Raw genomic sequence first — 20,119 nt, 5'->3', positions numbered from 1 at the left:
TCCAAGAATAAATCCATGGAACATGAAAAATTATAATTCTTCAGATTCTTGTGAAAGAGTGAATTAAGGCTGGAAAGCTTCTTTTTTCATAAATTCTCTATCACAAATTATGAAAGCTACGAAAATTGATGTTTTTTAAATAAGTTGAGACAAAAGAAACAGTGAGTGTATGACACCATCGGTTCTCCCAGCCCCCAAGACAATGTAAAGAGACGCCGCCCCTCCCCCTCCCATTTCAAATCTGATTAAAATCAAATATTTTGTTACAAACCCTGTTTATTTATTTTCTCTGATAATGTCAATGATAAAGTTGCAGAAATCAAGAAATGAAATGAAATAGGCCCCATTTCAAATTCAAAATAATGCAAATGAGTTTTTGTTCATATCTGTCCAGTATTCAGTTTTGAGTTCTCGTCAGTTTATTGGTCTAATCCCTAAAAATACCCTTATGCCTTTTCATATGTTTCGTTATGAGTGAGAGAGTGCATGATTTCATGTTACTTTAAGTTCTCATTTGCCTTATATGCCATGTTATGGCTTGTAGCATTTGAAGAAAAAAAAAAACACCAGCACTGTTTAATAAATCAAATCTCAGTTTCAAATAAGAAATTGGTATTCAAATGATGGGAGTCAGAGAGAAGTGAATGCTTGAATAAATGTAACAAAAAGCCACTTTGCAGGGGCAGATGTAAAAATAACAATGAAAAAAAAATGGAATATGAAGGTGAGATTTTAAAGAAAAGTGAACAAAGATTTATTCATTTTGAATAACGACTTGGAGCGTAGGCCTACCCCTAAAAATAAGTGATTTAGCCTAAAGTAACCGGTAGTCATCAATTCCTTATAGGCCTACCCCTATTTTAAGGTTTCGCAAATACCCCGTCAAAATATAATTGCTTCTAAAATTTATGATCGAGGCGTGATAGCTCAGTCGGGAACAGAGCCGCTATGGTTTTGCAATCTGGATTTGATTCTAACTTAGTTCGCTGTCGACGGCCTTTATTTGTAAGATATTTATTCTTACTACAGGGCCCTGGGCAAGGGTGCCGTTTCAGACGATATCACTAAGGCGCGTTTACTCGAACTTTTGTCCTTAAATAATTAATGATTTTTCTACTTTTTTTTTTTTTTGGGGGGGGGGCACATTTTTTTTAATAGATTTTGACATCATCAAAAAATGAGAAGCCCCTATCATATCTTACCCTTCTTTCTTTCCTTATCTGCCTTTTTCTCTATTTTCTTGGTCATGATCGTTTTTTTATTTTCATTTATTTATTTTATTTTTTTGGGGGGAGAAAAAGAGCCCCAAAGGACCATCAACTTTACGCCACTGCTTGGATGGAGTGGACTTCAAAGCCTTCAGTATAATACTAGTAGGCCTACAAAAACTCTCTTACAAACCTCCACCATTAATGCTGGTGTTGGTCAAAATTGGGTAGGAAGTTGCTGTAAACACCTATGACCATACCGGTTTGTTGTGGAAATCAGAACACATTTTTCTACGTAGGTTCATCTACACGTTTTTTAATATCGTGGAAGCTCTCTCTCATCTAAGTGACAAACTCAAATAATATTGGCGTCATACAACTATTTTAATGCTGAAAAAAAATGCAAAGGTAATTGTAGTCTCTCCGATCGATCCGTTGTCGTTTGTAGTCTAGCGCCAGCTGTTGGTCAAAATTGAACAATAATTGAAATCTTCAGAAGATCGAAAGTTGTTTTTTCCCTCGAGAAGAAGGCCGACTTTCAGTGATAATTCACCCATTAATCCTTGCACAGGAATTGCATTATAATGATGAATGGTAAGGATTGATATTCTTCCTTTTCATAAATAATTTTGAATCAATTTAAGTTATTATAAGTATTTTTTTTTGATGAAATCATCATTGACCTAACTTGTTTGATGTCAGTTTCACTAACTTGCGCATTGCATGCAGCAGCACAGAAGTGCTGCGGCCGCGTTAGCACCTGTGGCTGTGCCTGTGTGCAGTACGGTAAGTGTAACTCTACCTTGTCCAACTCACTTAGTTCAACTCATGGGCGGAAATCTCATTGGGACAGGTCAGGGGGACGCGTCTCCCTACCAAAAATAGTAGGGGGACACAACATGAAATGTCCCCCTACTGTTTTTTTTTAAATGAATAATACATGTATTTTGGACTAGGGCCTATATCTGACCTTACATTTTTTGGGTAAACTTTTTTTTGCTTGTGAAATTGTTTTGGTCAAAATGGCTAAAATTTAAATGTTACATTTTGGCAATTTGGGTGATAACTTTTTTTTTGGCTTGTTAAAGTTTCCAGCCCCTGGTCCCCCCTACCTTTGGGGACAGATTTCCGCCCATGGCCATGCTTGTCCAACACCCGGGTTTCAGTCATGGACTAGGTCTCGCGTTAAGTTAGGACCCCCTACATACTTACATGACATATATTCTAGATTTCTACTTTCGAGACCTACATGTGATGTAGATCTAGTCATAGGTCGGAGTCATGACATTATTTACACACCTTTCAATCCAGGATTTATAATGAGAAATAATGCATTACAACTAGTAGTACAAGGCAAGGCCTGGGCCCGGCTGTCCTTTGCCTTTGGCTTTGCTTGAAATTTAAGAAGTTGAAATTTTTGCCATTTTGTCTTGAATCAGATCTTTTAATAATTGTCTCTGTAGACTGTAGAGTGCAGGGTAAGAAAAAAATGGGAAAAAATCTTTAGGCCCTAGGGCTAGGCTTAAGCCTTACTTTAGAAGTTTAGCCAGGGCAGGCCTTGTCCTTGGCTTGGGGTCCTAACGTAGTATAGGTCTGGCTAGATCTGTACTTAGTTTGTCTTTGAAAGCCAGCACTGTTTCTTAAACTTTAACTTTTCAGAATTGCCATAATCGTAGACTTAGACTCTACCTTAACTGTTATTCGTTAATAAATTGGAATTGGGCCTTTGCGAAAATAAAAAAATTAAAGAAATGCATAAAGTTAATAGTAAATGTCCAAACACGTATAATTTGTTGATTAGATCTAAGTTAGGCCTAGGTCAAACCACTGACTTGAATTAAAATGAGAACAAAAAAAAAGGTTATTGAGATAACCTTTAACATTTGATTTCTTTTCCCCATTTTATCTGCTAGTAGCATTCTGATAGTGGTTATGATGACTTAAACAAAATCCTAAAAGCCAAAAATGTTCTTTGACTTTGGTCTCATTCTTTTTTACATTTCAAAGTGCACTTGGCCTAGTCTTTAACTCTTTGCCCGCCACGGACGACTCGCGGCACATACAGCGGACTGCCAACGACGACTCAAGTCACAGTTTGCACACAATGCATACGGAACGCATTTAATTGTAATTGTGTGCACACACATACAATAGCGACGTGTGTATTGCATTGTTTACGAGTCTAGCTTTCGTGTTATAGCTTTCGCCGACGTTGTTTACATAGAGATTTTTCGCGTAAAATTGAGTTTTTTGAACTGCTTTAGGATATATTTCGATGAGCTTTCAATAGCTTGCACTGCTTTCCTTGTAATAAAAGAATGATACAAATTGCCACCTCCCTATAACAATAAGGGGATCAAAGTATCAAAAGACGGGAAGTCTCCCAGGACGGGAAGTCTATTGAGAAGTAGCCAGGGACAATTTCAATAGAAGAGTTTAGTTCATTGTCAGTTTACTCTTTTTGAATGCCCCATTTCAATCCTAAACTGCTTAGCTCATAATGACCATAAAGACATGGATTAGGTATGTAATGAAAGCTAAAGAACACATTTTTTCAATGGACTAACTTAGAAATTTAACCTTCATTAGGAAGTATTGAATATAAGAGGTATAAGATACCCTCCTAAACAAAAAATTGGAAACAGAATGTAAAGTTAAAATTCTCAAAATCTATGATTTTATACATAGCAAAAATGATACCATTGGCAAGAATATTTATGTTTCTAAAACTTAGCTACACAATTTTTTTCAATACCACAAACCAGTAAAAAGTTATTGCGAGTTGAATAAGACAGTGCATGCAAACCCCCTCTGAATGTGGCACCCCAAAATTAGTGTGGCTCAGAGGGGATAGTGTACGTGGCGGGCAAAGAGTTAAATGAAGTACCTTCATGCATGTTTTACTTTTAGTAAAATACAATTTAGTTTTGTTGTTAAACTTTAGTCAATGTGATGATTGCGTCTACAGGAGTACTACAAGTACATTGATTATAAAGATGGGCTCATGGGGAACATGCTCAAACATTCAAAGTACGTGTGAGTGGTATTCATTCAATGGGAGCAATTTGACCATGAATATATTTAACCCACCCCCCTCCCCTCTTCACAGTTGAGCATCCATTTCAATGGATCTGTTCATCAACTTGTAGAGAGATCTTTTGCATTATCGCTACAAGTACACACACACACAGACGTTTGAAAATTAGATTCATAGTTACTGTAGCTTTTAATAAATCATAATCAAAGTATATTTGGTACATGTATGTTATATGTTATACATAATTTCATTAAATTTAATCTTGGTGATTCATGGAATACTCGTTACATCATATCTTAAATGTTGGAATACATTACCTGAAATTCAGGATACAAATTCTATTTTACATGTAAAATGATAAAAATAAGATTTTGATAATCAAGCTAAGTGTGATTTCATGAAACCTCATCTAAAGTATTATTGTACAAGTATTTTGATGATTATAAATATCATTGTTCAGAAAACTATGAATTTTTCCTACCATCCTGTATTAAAATCAATCTACCTTTTTGCAAATCTTGTTCTTGAGATATCGTGAGTTGCAGCCTTTTTCCAACCACGTTTCCTTCTTCTTTCTTTCCTGCATGTACATACTACCTTCTGTGTTCATATTTTCCAATATAATATACAATGGCATACTCTACACAGCTAGGGTTCCCAGCCCATCAGGGGAAAATTATTTTCCTTTTTGCCAGTCAGGAAAAAATCAGGGAATTTGATGAAAAAAATACCTCAAATCAGGGAAAATGCCTAAAATGAGGGAAAAATCAGAGAATTTTGATCGGTCCAAAAGTCAAAAGCACGGTAGTCAGTCAGACTCTGTTATATTTTGTTGCATATCAAAACAACATCCATTGAATGACTGGTTATTAGTTTTACATTGTTTTTTATACTGAAAATACATGTAATTCACTGCAACAACCTAGAAAACATGCAAAACTGGGAATGGGTAAGATCAGGGAATTTTTAAACTTCATCAGGGAAAAACCAGGGAAATATCAGGAAATTTTGTTTTCTCGAAAAGCTGGGAACCCTGCTACAAGTTTCAGGCCTGTCTGGATATAGAATAATACAATTTTCCCTGTTCTTGTCATAAGCCTTTGAATTTTTACAAATTTATCGGAACATTTGATGCTCAATTTGTTGATTATAAGTTTTTACTTGAATTTAATTGAAAAGAATTGAATTCATTTCAATATACATCCTCTTTCTTAATGCAAGGTTCATTCTTTCACAATCAACCATTGTGACAGACAGTTTATTATGCAGTCTAGCTGTCTACACGCTGCATGATGCCAGTGATGCTCTTGGGGGAAATAATGCATTATTCAAGCCGTTTTGTTGTAGGTGCATCTAAACAAGGCCAGGAGAGCAAGATGATTGTGCCTCTTTTCCCCGGAGGCATGCAATTATTACAGTTTGGTACGGAGCGTGTTTGCTACTGATAGCTACTGCATGATTTATACACGATCTCTGTTGGTGTGTGTTGTCCATGGATACAGCATGCATATTCTCTGTTTGCAGCAAGAAAGCTGTAACTCGGGATTCTCTATTATAAGTAAACATGTATATGATGTAATAAATAATATCATATCATTTTATATTGTCATTACATTGCATTATATATTTCAGGATTGATATATTATATATTAATTTTGCACCCTGTTTTAACCTTATTTTACTTCCTCTGTAGCCAGGTCATGGCTTATCTATGTAAAGCTTTTTTTTTTACTGTCTCCTTTATCTTTCCATGGTCATATCATTTTCTGAAGTTGATGGAGATGAATGAAATGTACATATAGAGCAAGCATAGTTTTATGTCAGATATTCAGTATTTAAATCAGTAACTGACTTTAGCAAAAACGGGTTAAATGCCTTTGCTAAGGATGTGAACGTTACAGGGGGTATTGATCCCTGGACCTTACAGTTCAAAGCCTGAATACATATGTCATATTAATAATCAACTGTTTTCATTCATGTATTACATGAAGCACCCTCTTGGTGATTTTACTGACTAATTTGTGTTCAGCCAATCAGATGCAAGGATTTCAGTAGATTTTAACAGTTTTCACGATATTATCTCCAGATCTAACTGACAGCCTATCCAACCAGTCCATGAGGTATGGGACGGTGAGACTCTCCGTCCCTCCCGGATTCCAGAACATCATCCGCCTCATCTCTCACGAGGTCCTCCGGGAGCAACCCAAGGACAACATCAAGTTCATTGCAGACTTCCTCCAGGATGTACTCAAAATCAGAGACAGTGAGTATGACTTGTTACTTTAGCCAGGCGTACGTGTTGGCTTAGTGGTAGAACATCCGCCTCTTGAATGGGAGGTCATGGGTTCAAACCCCTGTCAAGTCATACCAAATACTTGAAAAAAATCGGACTTTCTGCCTTTTTCTCAAGTCCTTGACTTTTGAGAATGGAGAAGGATAATTTTAACATGTTATGCAGTGCCTTCTTGAAAATCAGCTAACAGTTGAAGTGGCTACCCTGTGTGTATAAGTTTAGTGTTATTATTATAAAATTGTTTGTCATTTTGTCTCCGACGAAGATTCTGTTAGGATCGAAAGCTTAGGCCCCTTTTTACTCTCTAATTTACTCCATTGGCTCTCTTTTTTTTAGATAAGCAGTTTTCAGCAGCTTCTTTTTGCCACTATTATAAAATTGATTAGTGTGTTCATAAGGGAACCCATATAATTAGAGAGTGAGAGACTGAGCCTGTCCATATACAGTGTTGGTAGATCGCAAATACATGTACTTGTTATATCAGAATTAGCCAGTCTCAAACAGGATGAGAAGGTAATCAAATGCCAAGACAGGGAATGGAGGACATATAGTCTAATTGGGATAGGCATAAAGAGAAAATATCAAAATTTTCAATCTTAGGGTAGGTAAAGAATGAAAAGGATATAAAACAGGTTAAGTGCTTCCCTCATGAAATGGAACCCCCCCCCCCCCCGTTTCCTAGCCCCCACTCTTGTCTTTTCCAAGGAAATATTAATTGTATGTTTAGTATTATAATAATAATGATATTTCACAAAATTCACTTTTGTATGGCGCTAAATGCAACATAACATCTCTAAGTGCTTATATATTATTACCATAGTCATTGGATCTTTGCTTGCCCGCGCACAATGGTTCAAGAACTCCAGTCTTTGGGAAGTCTTCCATCATTATTTTGGGTATACATGGTTGATTCTTTGCATTATCAAGAACCATTTTGTGACACTTAATGAGGATCAAACTCAAACCAATACAACTCTTTTATTTTAATGTTGAATGCATACAGGTACTGGATATGACCCCGTCTTACAGGGAGACCTCATCGAGCGTGTCCAGGCCCAGTACAGCCAGCTGAGGAAGGATAGAGCAGCTTTGGCAGAGCAGAAAGCAAAGAGACCAGTACCCGAGCAGGAAGGCAGGGGCAGGCCCGGAGGAGAGGCAGGGGGTGATACCGGCGGCCCTGCTACCAAGAAACTCGCTACAGGTACGGTAGACCTGGGGAGCGTTCCATCAACATTTTTGTCCGACAAGTTGACAGATCCGACAACTTTCCTTGATTTTGATTGACGGAGAAGGGCTGTTACTATGGTAACTGTCAGATAAAATGGGATTGTCATAAAAACCGTCTAACAAGTCCTTTCATGAAATGCTACCCTGGATTCCATCTTACAGAGAGTTGTGATGGATCCAATCGACCTCAAACATATGAAAATCCATTATTGTCATATTGCACAATGTCATTTGTAAACAAAGAGGAACCACACCAAGACAACAGTGAATATATATGAGTATACATCATCTAGAAAACATTTTGAACAAACATGCACATGCATTTAAGATGTTTGCAGTGCTGGCTTTCCACAGTTGCGGTCAATCAGATCAATTGCAACTCTAAGATGGGACCCTGTACTTGCTATCTTGGTTAGATGTGAACTCATTCTGAAAAAGTTGCCATCTTTGAGGCTAAATCCATTGGTTATCTGCATTTGGTATATCTCTGACAACTCATTCAATACATATTCTTATATCCTCTCAGGGAGCGCGTTGTGAGATTAAGATGTCACATGCATGACGTCCCGGGGGGGCCACTTCCATTGACGAGTGGATACCATGCGCGACCACGGGGTCTTGAAAAGCACCCTAAACACGTATTTTCCATGTTCTGAAAATGCACCCCTTAACAAGTATTGGCGTCTGAAACCCTACCCTTAACAAGTATTGGAAACAAAACTATACTCTTGGCAAGTATTCCCTGAAATGAACCCCCTAAACAAGTATACGGCGATATTTTATTGTTGTGTCACGGTTTAGTACGGCCACACCTTCCTCACCTCGCGCAAATCGGGAGTCTAAACACGTAGTGTTGGGGCAAAAATGACATCCTTTATACAATATTTTAATCATTACGTCAAACCCCTGTTTGAGAACGTACCGCAGTTCAGATTGCAAACTGCGGTATTTCACCCCCCCTTATAAAAAAAATTGAATGGTATACCATTGACTACCATTTACCATACACCATTGATATACCATTGGAATACCATTCGCACAGCACCCACCATACACCAATGGTATACCATTCAAGCCCCAATGGTATACCATTCAAACTAATTTAAATAATTGGGGCGTTACTATTACCATATTCATGAGCACCATTTACCATTCATATACCATTGATCAAACACCATTCACCATTGATCTACCATATGGCCACTATAGACAGGTTTACCATTGACCACCATTCACTGGCCTACCATTTACCATTCAGCCACCGTTCACTGGACACCATTGGCCTACCATTCACCTTCCACCATTCACCGTACCCCATTGCCTACCATACACCATTGACCTACCATTCACCATATACCATTCGCGTACCATTCACCGTACACCATTCGCGTACCATTCACCGTACACCATTCGCGTACCATTCACCATACACCATTCGCGTACCATTCACCGTACACCATTCGCGTACCATTCACCATACACCATTCGCGTACCATTCACCGTACACCATTCACGTACCATTCACCGTATACCATTCGCGTACCATTCACCTTACACCATTCGCGTACCATTCACCATACACCATTTGCGTACCATTCACCGTACACCATTCACCTACCATTCGTCATACACCGTGCACCATTGACCTATCATTTACCGTACACCATTGGCTTACCATACACCGTACACCATTGACCTACCACTTACCGTACACCATTGGCCTACCCTTTTACTGTACACCATTGTCATACCATACACTCTTTACTATTGGTCAATCATTCAATTTACACCATTGGCCATACACTATAGACCACATGTGTACAGTGAATGGTAGACCAATGGTTTACACTGAATGATAGACAGTAGATCAAAGGTGTACAATGTATAGTAGGCCAATAAAGTACAGTGAATGGTAGACCAATGGTGAACAGCATATATCTGGGGTTAATAGTAGGTTCAATGATGGATTAAGTATGCACAAGAAAACAAAATGATGAAAACAGTTATTTCAAGAACGTCAATAAAATGTTTTTACTATAAGAAGTTTAAGCATAAATAGCACAGAGTATTCACAAGTATAGACTTTATCATTAAAGCACATAAGTTATGAATATATATGACTTTGCTACTCGATGACATCTATATTCTGTCAATCTTGGTATCTAAAAATAAACATGTATCAAGACTGAGTTTGATTGAAAAACACAACAAATGAAGACTAACATTTTCAAGAATAAACCTCTTCTCTCTGATTGCTTTTTTTACATGGATTGAGTACCTGGCAAAACCACTGTTCTGCATACATTAATAAAACATTTTTTTTTACTAATAAGTTTAAGTACAAAAGAGTATTGACAAGTATGGCATAAAAGCACCAGTATTATGAATACATGTGACTGTGCGGCTCTACAAGAGATCAATGATTGCACTCCACATAGATATTATGTTAATCTTCCTATAAACAAATTTACATGAAAGACATAGTTTGGACAACAAACTAATGAACACCAAGTTTCGAAGATTAAACTCAAAATGTGTGATAGCCTTCACATGGCCAAATGAATAAAGGGTACCAAACCTAGAAGAAATTAATTATCCCCAAAAGGGGGATAATAGTACCCCCCCCAAAAAAAAAAAATAGAACCCCAAAATCGTTCTCTATTTTCTTTTCACCTAAAAAGATTATCAAACGGCGTGTTTCTACATAGAATCGTTAAAAGGTATTACACGCGTAAGTATCCAGAATCCCGGAAAACTTTCCTGTAGAAACAGACGCGATGCGGTTTATTGATAAACTGCATCGCGCAAAATACGGTTTGTCATAACCATCTCTGAGAGGTGGTTATTGCCATGTTAATCCGTTTAAATTTTCTGTAAAAACACAGGGCAAAATAGCGTATTGTGTCTGGCGGAAGTGCTTGAACCCGGAAGTGCAATTTCGCAGTATGCATATATTCTGGCCTTTTCGATCTTGCCAGCTGATCGCACAATGTGTATACCTGCTACATTGAGTGAGATCTACCATAAAATTTGAAAATTTTCCTAGCGAGATGCTATGTGAGGTTATAGGTTGAATTTTCCGATTTCCGCCGTATTTGTGACGCGAAATGCGAGTTAATCAGATTGTTCAGTCTGTAGAAACAGGTTGGTTTAAGGGCGATAAGGTTATTTCGAATCGGGTAAAGATAAACCGTTTCTTAATGATTTCTGTAGAAACACGCCAAAATTTTATCATAAATACAATAAAGATACATAAAGAAATAAATGAATTATCACAAATAGAAAGATAATATAATGAAAATAGGAAAAAGAAATTATTCAATTTGAAATACTGAAAAAAACAGAAGAAAAATAGAGACCTCTTTTTCTAATATTTTGCAAAATATATATAAAACAATAAATACAAGATACACTTGTTTCTTTTTTGTTGTGTTGAATCAGATGAATTACTTATCTATGTGTGAGAAATAATAAGATTATTGTCTTACACAGTAAATCAGTAGTCAATCGTAAATTCTTACAACCTAGCTGACAAAATTTGAATTCATATAATACAAAAAAATATATAAATTATGATTGTTTTACCAAAAAAATTAACAACATTAATTCGTCATAACTTCGTTAATACTCATTCAATTTTGATGAAATTTTCAGTGTTTTTTTTTTGTCTGATGTACACTTTGTGTGTTTGAATCACATAACTTTTAAATGTGAGTACCTAACCCTTCAATCAAATGTGTTAGACGACCGGTTACATTTTACCTATAACATAGTGATAAGGAGAATGAAGGGGACCATAGAAAGAAAGCATGAGAAAATGGGAGATTTAGGTAGGAAGAGAATGAATCAGAAAAGCATAATGTTGACAATTTCATTAAAATCTGATAACGAAGTCTTTAATTTGAAAGTTTAGCAACATTTTGGGAAATATTACTGGAATGTGCACACGATCGTCAGGAATATTTGTTAGGCTTATGTAATTAAATGAAATCATAATCATTTCATATTTTCATACACGTGTGTATGATTTGTCCCACATATCATGAAGTGATTTCCAGCAATGCATATGTTCACATTAAATACATTTTCACTCCACTATTTAGTTCTTGGAGGTCAAAATGTGAATAAACAGGACTTCTTGTTTTAAAATACAAAAGAACAAGTGGGAATATGACATCAGCTTGTAAATTGTGGGTGCGTCGTGGTCAAGTGGTTCTGTCTCTCACCTTTCAAACAGAGGGTCATGGGTTCAAATCCTAGCAATGGTGTTTTCCTTCAGCAACACATTTATCCACACTTTGCTGCACTCGAGCAAGGTAAAGTGAATGGGTACCCAGCAGGATTAATTCCTTGAAGCTGTAATACGGAATATAAGATGAAAACAATGCAAAGGACAGTATGTCAGCTACAGGTTCAAAACATCAATCAATCAATGTGTGCAAGCTTTCTTGAGAAATTCATAGATTTTTTCTAAAATATCGAGAAATTTGCATTATACACCACCCTTCAATTGAATAGTACCAATTAACAAATATCAACAAAACATTTTGTACAATGTGATAAAGAAATTCATGTTTAACCATAGATGAGCAGAAAATGACCCGTTATATTAAATGGGAAGTTGCCCAAATGATGACAAATGCCATACCACATGCATACCTGGGGCCAAAGTGCCCACCCCCCCCCCTCCCCAGCCAGCATATTGATTTTTTTCCGGGGGGGGGGGGGGTGTTAGAAAGGACTTGTACTCCTATAAATGGGGATGACAGTTGGCCTTTTTTAGGATTTTTACCATTCCTCACAAGTTGTTTTCCATCTATGCCACTGCAGGAGTACAATCTGTTTTATCTAATGAAGCTTTGCAATTTTTTCTAATGAAGTGAATTCTTACACAATTACCTTTCACAAACTCCAGTTGTTTTCTTGTAAACGGTTTTCTGTGTTCAGCACCTGTAGTATCCTTCCCTGATAATCCTGGACCATCTACATTATCATCCAGTGTATCCGTCGTCCAATCTTAAATGAAATAAAAAAATTGAGCTTTGGAAAATATGCATGTGCAAATACAAACAAAAATATAATACTAATATAGTAAAGCTTCCTTTAAGCTCAAAAATTCAATGATTCACTCATATACAGCATCATTATCATTGTTATTTCAACATATGCAGCAAATTCACTTGGGAATACGTTTGACATTGATGTCACAGAAATAAAATTCCCCCACCCAAGATTTTCTGTGTGTGCATGCTGGAAATATTTAGATCAATATAACACAGTTACTCTGCTGCATAACGTGTTTGGATCATCAATCATGTAGATATGCAAGAGAAAATTATCTAATAGAAAAAGAATGATCTGAAATCATATTTCCAGAGCAGCAGTTTTCAAAAGGTAATCAATTAATTGATAACATTCAATATGATTTTCTTGGTATTGACAATCACAGTAGCGGATCCAGATGGGCACAATTGACCTGTGCCCCCCCCCCCCCCTTGAGAGCAATAGTCAATGACCCGAATTCGAAAAGGTGGTTTTTAAAACCCCGGGTGAGTCCATGGTTTATGGAGATTTCCTGTATAAATGACGCTTATTTTACAGCATATATCAAAATATGTCCAAGGCTTATGCGCGCTTGTGTTACAGTGCGCCAAATTGACGCATGTTGCTGTGGCTATCCACGCTATTTTATTCACGAGTCCACTGTTTTGAATTAATGGCCCGAATTCACAAAGGTGGTTTTGAAAACCCATGGTTTCATGTATAAATTACGCTTAATTTAGCGCGTATCTGGCGCGTGTATAAAAAATGTCCAATGCTGATGCGCGCTTTTGTCACAGTGCGTCAAATTGACGCCTGTTACCATGGTTAGATACGCTATTTTATTCACTTGGGAATACGTTTGACATTGATGTCACAGAAATAAAATTCCCCCACCCAAGATTTTCTGTGTGTGCATGCTGGAAATATTTAGATCAATATAACACAGTTACTCTGCTGCATAACGTGTTTGGATCATCAATCATGTAGATATGCAAGAGAAAATTATCTAATAGAAAAAGAATGATCTGAAATCATATTTCCAGAGCAGCAGTTTTCAAAAGGTAATCAATTAATTGATAACATTCAATATGATTTTCTTGGTATTGACAATCACAGTAGCGGATCCAGATGGGCACAATTGACCTGTGCCCCCCCCCCCCCCCCCTTGAGAGCAATAGTCAATGACCCGAATTCGAAAAGGTGGTTTTTAAAACCCCGGGTGAGTCCATGGTTTATGGAGATTTCCTGTATAAATGACGCTTATTTTACAGCATATATCAAAATATGTCCAAGGCTTATGCGCGCTTGTGTTACAGTGCGCCAAATTGACGCATGTTGCTGTGGCTATCCACGCTATTTTATTCACGAGTCCACTGTTTTGAATTAATGGCCCGAATTCACAAAGGTGGTTTTGAAAACCCATGGTTTCATGTATAAATTACGCTTAATTTAGCGCGTATCTGGCGCGTGTATAAAAAATGTCCAATGCTGATGCGCGCTTTTGTCACAGTGCGTCAAATTGACGCCTGTTACCATGGTTAGATACGCTATTTTATTCATGAGTCCACTGTTTAAAGAGTGGACTCATGAATAAAAACAGTGGACTCATGAATAAAATAGCGTATTTATATAACCATGGTAACAGGCGTCAATTTGGCGCACTGTGACAAAAGCGCGCATTAGCATTGGACATTTCTTACATACGCGCTAAATTAAGCGTAATTTATACAGGAAATCTACATAAACCATGGACTCAACCGTGGGTTTTCAAAACCACCTTTGTGAATTCGGGCCAATGAGTCCACTATTCAACAGTGGACTCATGAATAAAATAGCGTATCTAACCATGGTAACAGGCGTCAATTTGGCGCACTGCGACAAAAGCGCGCATCAGAATTTGACATTTTTTATACACGTGCCAGATACGTGCTAAATTAAGCATAATTTATACAGGAAATCTGCATAAACCATGGACTCAACCGTGGGTTTTCAAAACCACCTTTGTGAATTTGGGCCAATGTGTTTAATGTAAATATGGCGTCTTTACACAAGAGTTTCCCTCCTTTTGAAAGTTACAGAAGATATTTCCAATGGAAATATATACCATGTTTACACTTAATCGGCTTTTGCATCGGCTCGCGGTTCAGAACCGCGAGCCGATGCAGCATCGGATTTTTCATAGCGTGTAAACACGATTAACTTGCATCGGCTCGCGGTTCAGAATCGGCAATTTGCACCAACAAAGTAGTAGGTTCAGAACCGCGAGCCGATGCAGAATTGGCCTTTTTACTACGTGTAAACAGTAAATTTATTCTGCATTGCTAATGCACATTTCATTTACATTACCATTGTGACGTAATTGGAAGCGCACGGATCCAGCGTTGTCTTTATTATGACGTATATTGTTGGTGTGCGTATCAATTCAGGTTTTTGACACGCGAGCCGATTCTGCACTGCTAGCTGTAACAGCGTGTAAACGCAGTGCAAGATAAACCACAAGCCGATTCTGCATCGGGTTTTGGTTCTGAACCAAAAGCCGATGAATTGATTCGGACAAATGTTAAGGTTAAATTAGTTCGCTAACATCGCAGGGTAAGAAAGTGCATTTGGGATTATCGGGGCCAGGTTTTTTCTAGGGCTGCAGCAACGGTGTTGAGCGGTGGCTCCGAGTTCCAGGGCCCGGATTTTTTTTGCTAAACTTTCCGGGCCCCAAGATTAAACATTATGTTATCGTTCAAATTCTCAGTCAGACATCACTTTGCTTGGCTTCACCGTAGTTTATAAGGACTGAAGTTAGCGACCAAAAGATTTATCTGCGGCAGTTTGCATGATTTCGTTACTTCAGTCCATATCAAAATTACGGCAAAGCAACGCATTAAGATTCAAACAATGACGTAGAGATCGAAGCCAATATACCGGTACAGCTGTTCCCAATATTCGGAAAGCAGTGGGCATATGGACACTCAAATGCAATTCAGACTCGCTATGACATTTGAGAACACTATTTGGTGGGGAATTATGCTCGAAGTTGTTCGGTGCAAATTTAGCGCCCAATCCCACGGAAAAATCCCAAGGAAAAAATTCAGGAATTGTGATTTTAGTCAGCTGGCCTCAATTTCTAAAACATGTTAATTCCAAACAGTTGTAGGATTTCCCTGAATAACTATTGTAGCCTCTCTAGAAAAATGAATAGGAATCGTTTGTCACTCTCTCCAGTCACAGTTCCGCACACAAAGTGCACATTTTACCATTGAAATTGCATGCGCAAATAAGTGGTGCGAGCTTTTTAGGGCCTGCGTAGCCTTTACTTTAATATCATGTAGGACACCTTACCATGTTTCACCTGAATACTACCATGTCCATGTCATCTTAAATTTACCAATATTATCTAGGCCTACCAACAACAACAAATTATAGGCCTCATTCCAGAGCAATATTTTTCGGCAAGGTTTCCATTTCAGTGAAAAAACGTTGTGCAGTAACCAATGGCCTAATTGACACTTTGACAGTCAATGTCATGACAGTACTGCACTGTACTGCATTAATTCAACAAGTCATTGCTTCATAAATTCATACCGGTATTCAGAGATGGTTTTGTAAAACATTGACAATAAATATCAGGCCATACGAGCGAATTACTATTCAATGCTTGGCTCAGCTCACCTCAGCCAATACAAAGCATAACGCACCCCATAATCAATATCGCCAGAGCCAGGCGTGTCCCGGCCCGCGCCAACGGGGCAGTGACGGTGGTGATCGTGGCAGTGAATTCCCGTGGCGGTACAACGACATCTAACAGTAACAGTAACATTCTAAGAAATCAGGCCGAGCCACTAACTACGAAAACAATATCAAAGAAAATTGTTATCTAACTTACTGTTTAGCCTATTCTGCAAATGACTTTGAAGTCGTTGTCCGAATCTGACCTGTGTTCCTTTAGTTTATGATGAATTATCGAGGGACTTTGCAACAGCGAAACAGTGGTTGATCGTTTTTTTTTCAAAAATTGCAACTGGCGGTTACATGCGTACGTGCGCGAGCGCGCGTGCGAGAACGACACTTACATAGCAGTGCAGCCAACACATCCCGATATGGGGGGGGGGGGGGTAAATTAAGACCAAATCAGGGGGAGGGGGCTTCTTCGCCAAGATACATCCCGATATGGGGTGAATTGCATGTAAGACCAAATCAGGGGTGTCTTTTTCTTGATTGGTTCTGGGTTGGCAACCATGCAGTCAATTTTTGCCACTGCTTTATCCTTTGAAAGGATCTATGAAAAAATAATTTCGCTCATTTTTTTTTCTGTTTTATATAATTCCATGTCTTTCTTTCTTTTCTTTCCATTTTTTTTTCTTTTTCCTTCTTTTTTCTCTTCTTTTTTTTTCTGTTCAATCTTTCTTCTTTACTTTGTCTTAGTCTTTATCTTTTCTTTTTTTAAATTTATTTTTCTTTTTTTCGATATATTTTTTTTACTTATTTCTTTTTGGTTCCTTTTCTCTCTTTGTTTAATTTCGCTTTTGTTTTGATTGCAATTGAGAATTTCGTTTAGTAGTTTTTCTGTTACATTGTATGGCGTCAGGGAATTTTATTGGGGGGAGGGGGGCAAGACAATGTAACAGACAAATCATTTCAATTAAGCAAGTAATGACCGGCCTAGAATAGCTCTCCTCTTTATAAACACCGTCCATAAGGGAGACAAAATAATTAAAATATAATTTGTTTTGAAAAAAATTAAAAGAGGAACGTTTCATGATCGAAAGCAGTAGTAGTGATATATAAATTGGCCGGGAGGGGGCTTTGGTCGTTGCAGACCAAAATCAGGGTTTGCCGATGGAAATTTCGATAGGGGTTGGGGGAGGAAGACAACCAACAGTGAATTCATTTTAAGAAAAATAATGACCTATGGGACATTGTAAGAAACTTGCAATTGAACGCAAGTCAATTTCAAACTCCAAAATCAGTTGAAAGTCTGACTTTTCATTGCAAACTTGCAACTGATTTATTGTTTCTTCCATCAATAAATCTATAAATTGGTTTACTTTAGATGAAATTAGTCTATCACGTATAAATTTGCAACCGATTTTGGGATTGACTGCAAATATTTTCTTGCAACACCCCATAGCTCTCTTTATAAAAAGGGGCAATAATTGAATAAGAAAATTAATTTAAAAATAGAATAAAACTTTGAAAAAAAAGGGGGGGGGGACGTTTCATAAAAAAAACTGTATACCGTACAGATAGGGCAGGCGGTGTGCCGTTCAAATTATACCAAGAAACAAAATGAGAAAAGAAAGGATGGTGAAATGTACAATTTTCTATTTAGTACGATTCGCATCTTGTTCATGCTCTTTCATGTTCTTTGCTCCCAAAAACTTGCATGTATACATTTCAAAATTTGTATTGTAAATGATGACTATATTCTTCCCTTTCAGGAGCGGCTGTGAAATAATTTGTATGTTGATATCAAGGTACAATAAAAACCCTTTTATAAAATAAGATTTCATTGATTGATTGCTTTTTTTGCACTCAGTGCATCAAATATAAATTTACAAAGTAATATGTACAATTGTAAAATATATCAAATTAATATACGCACTGGATCTTATCTAAACAATTCCAGGCCTTTCACTTAGTAGACAAAGACAATTTAAAAGAATGCAAGAGACCATGTTTACCATCGTGAGCGATTAGGCTTGATTTGGGGAAGCTGTTCGCATAAAAGTCACAAATCAAAAATTATAATAACTCTAATTACTTTTTAATCGTTGATGGATTTTCTTTAAATCTTCGGAATTGTGTTATTGGGTAATGCAATTGGGCATACCATTCACCGTTAGCATAAATACAACTCATTAGGCACACACCACTATTAAAGCCATCGTTAAATTACAATTTATCTTTTGGTATTCGATTCACCTTTAAAACACCTATCCATTAAGGCACATTCTACTGAGACACATTTACCATACCAATCATATACAAGCACACACCATACCATTGGATACCACTGAGCTAGACACCATTTGGTATGGTAAAACCGTTCACCATTCCACCATACCATTGGAGACACATACCACTAAGACACCATTCGATACCACTGAGACACCATTGGGTATGGTATACCATTCACCATACAAATCATACCATTAGACACATACAAATGAAACACCATTGTATACCATTGAAACACCATTTGGTATATGGTGTACCATTCACCATACAACCATACCATTGAATACACATAACACTAAGACACCATTCGATACCACTGAGACACCATTGGGTATATGGTATACCATTCACCATACAAATCATACCATTAGACACATGCAAATGAGATACCATTGTATACCATTGAAACACCATTTGGTATATGGTATACCATTCACCATACAACCATACCATTGAAGACACATAACACTAAGATACCATTCGATACCACTGAGACACCATTGGGTATATGGTATACCATTCACCATACAAATCATACCATTAGACACATACAAATGAGATACCATTGTATACCATTGAAACACCATTTGGTATATGGTATACCATTCATCATACCAATCATACAATTAGGAACATACCACTGAGACACCATTGGATATATGGTATACCATTTACCATTAAACAGACTACCACTTACCATTAAGCACGTACCATTGAAACACCACTTAAATACCAATCACGTACCATTTACCATTCAATTCACCATTCAACTACCATTCGCCACCATTCAAATACCATTGGCGATTTTTATAAGGGCCATTTTGCATTTGAAAATCTAAAACATCATTTCCAAGCCCAGGGGGCCGTTTCATAAAGCTGTTCGTAAGTTAAGAGCGACTTAAAGAGCGACTGGTGATTATCGCCAATGGTGTGTACCATTTACTGCAAGACAGGATCACCAGTCGCTCTTAACTTACGAACAGCTTTATGAAACACCCGCCTGATCAACCCCGCTTGGCCAGGTAATCCCCGCTGTCTCAATTTCACCTCCACAGGCCAGATTATGAGCGTTGAGCCAAGGACGAAATGATAAACAACAGCTGTGCTATTACGTAAGACTTCTCTGCCTGTAGTAGGACCTTCTGAATGAAATTATTGTATTCGATATTTAATCACGTTTTCAAAGGCATCTTGTATTCAGAAATTCAATGGTTTTTTTTCGAACGAAGAAAATCGACCTCGAAATAAGGAAAGTAAGGGAATAGAAATGACGGCGTGCTTACCGGGTCCGCACTCAGCGCTGCGCATGCATCCCATCGTGTGTGGCCCCCTGCTGTGACTGTATATGCCGGGCTGTTG

General features: G+C 37.6%; 1 protein-coding gene and 1 long non-coding RNA gene across 2 annotated transcripts; one reads left to right on the top strand and one right to left on the bottom strand.

Moving 5' to 3' along the window:
• Positions 1-1,682: 1,682 nt before the first annotated feature.
• On the top strand, positions 1,683-10,391 carry LOC129267036 (sperm surface protein Sp17-like). The gene is made up of 3 exons (XM_064103759.1): positions 1,683-1,802; positions 6,332-6,508; positions 7,542-10,391. The coding sequence occupies exons 1-3, from the start codon at positions 1,793-1,795 to the stop codon at positions 7,820-7,822; spliced, it is 468 nt and encodes a 155-aa protein (XP_063959829.1). The 5' UTR covers positions 1,683-1,792; the 3' UTR covers positions 7,823-10,391.
• On the bottom strand, positions 9,775-16,813 carry LOC129262883 (uncharacterized). The gene is made up of 3 exons (XR_010294454.1): positions 16,686-16,813; positions 12,665-12,781; positions 9,775-12,121 (listed from the first exon to the last, which is right to left on the bottom strand). It is a non-coding gene; the product is annotated as an uncharacterized LOC129262883 (long non-coding RNA).
• Positions 16,814-20,119: the final 3,306 nt, after the last annotated feature.

This window comes from Lytechinus pictus, chromosome 8 (assembly GCF_037042905.1).
Source record: "Lytechinus pictus isolate F3 Inbred chromosome 8, Lp3.0, whole genome shotgun sequence".
Lineage (NCBI taxonomy): Eukaryota > Metazoa > Echinodermata > Echinoidea > Temnopleuroida > Toxopneustidae > Lytechinus > Lytechinus pictus.
This window is presented reverse-complemented; position numbering and strand designations above follow the sequence as displayed.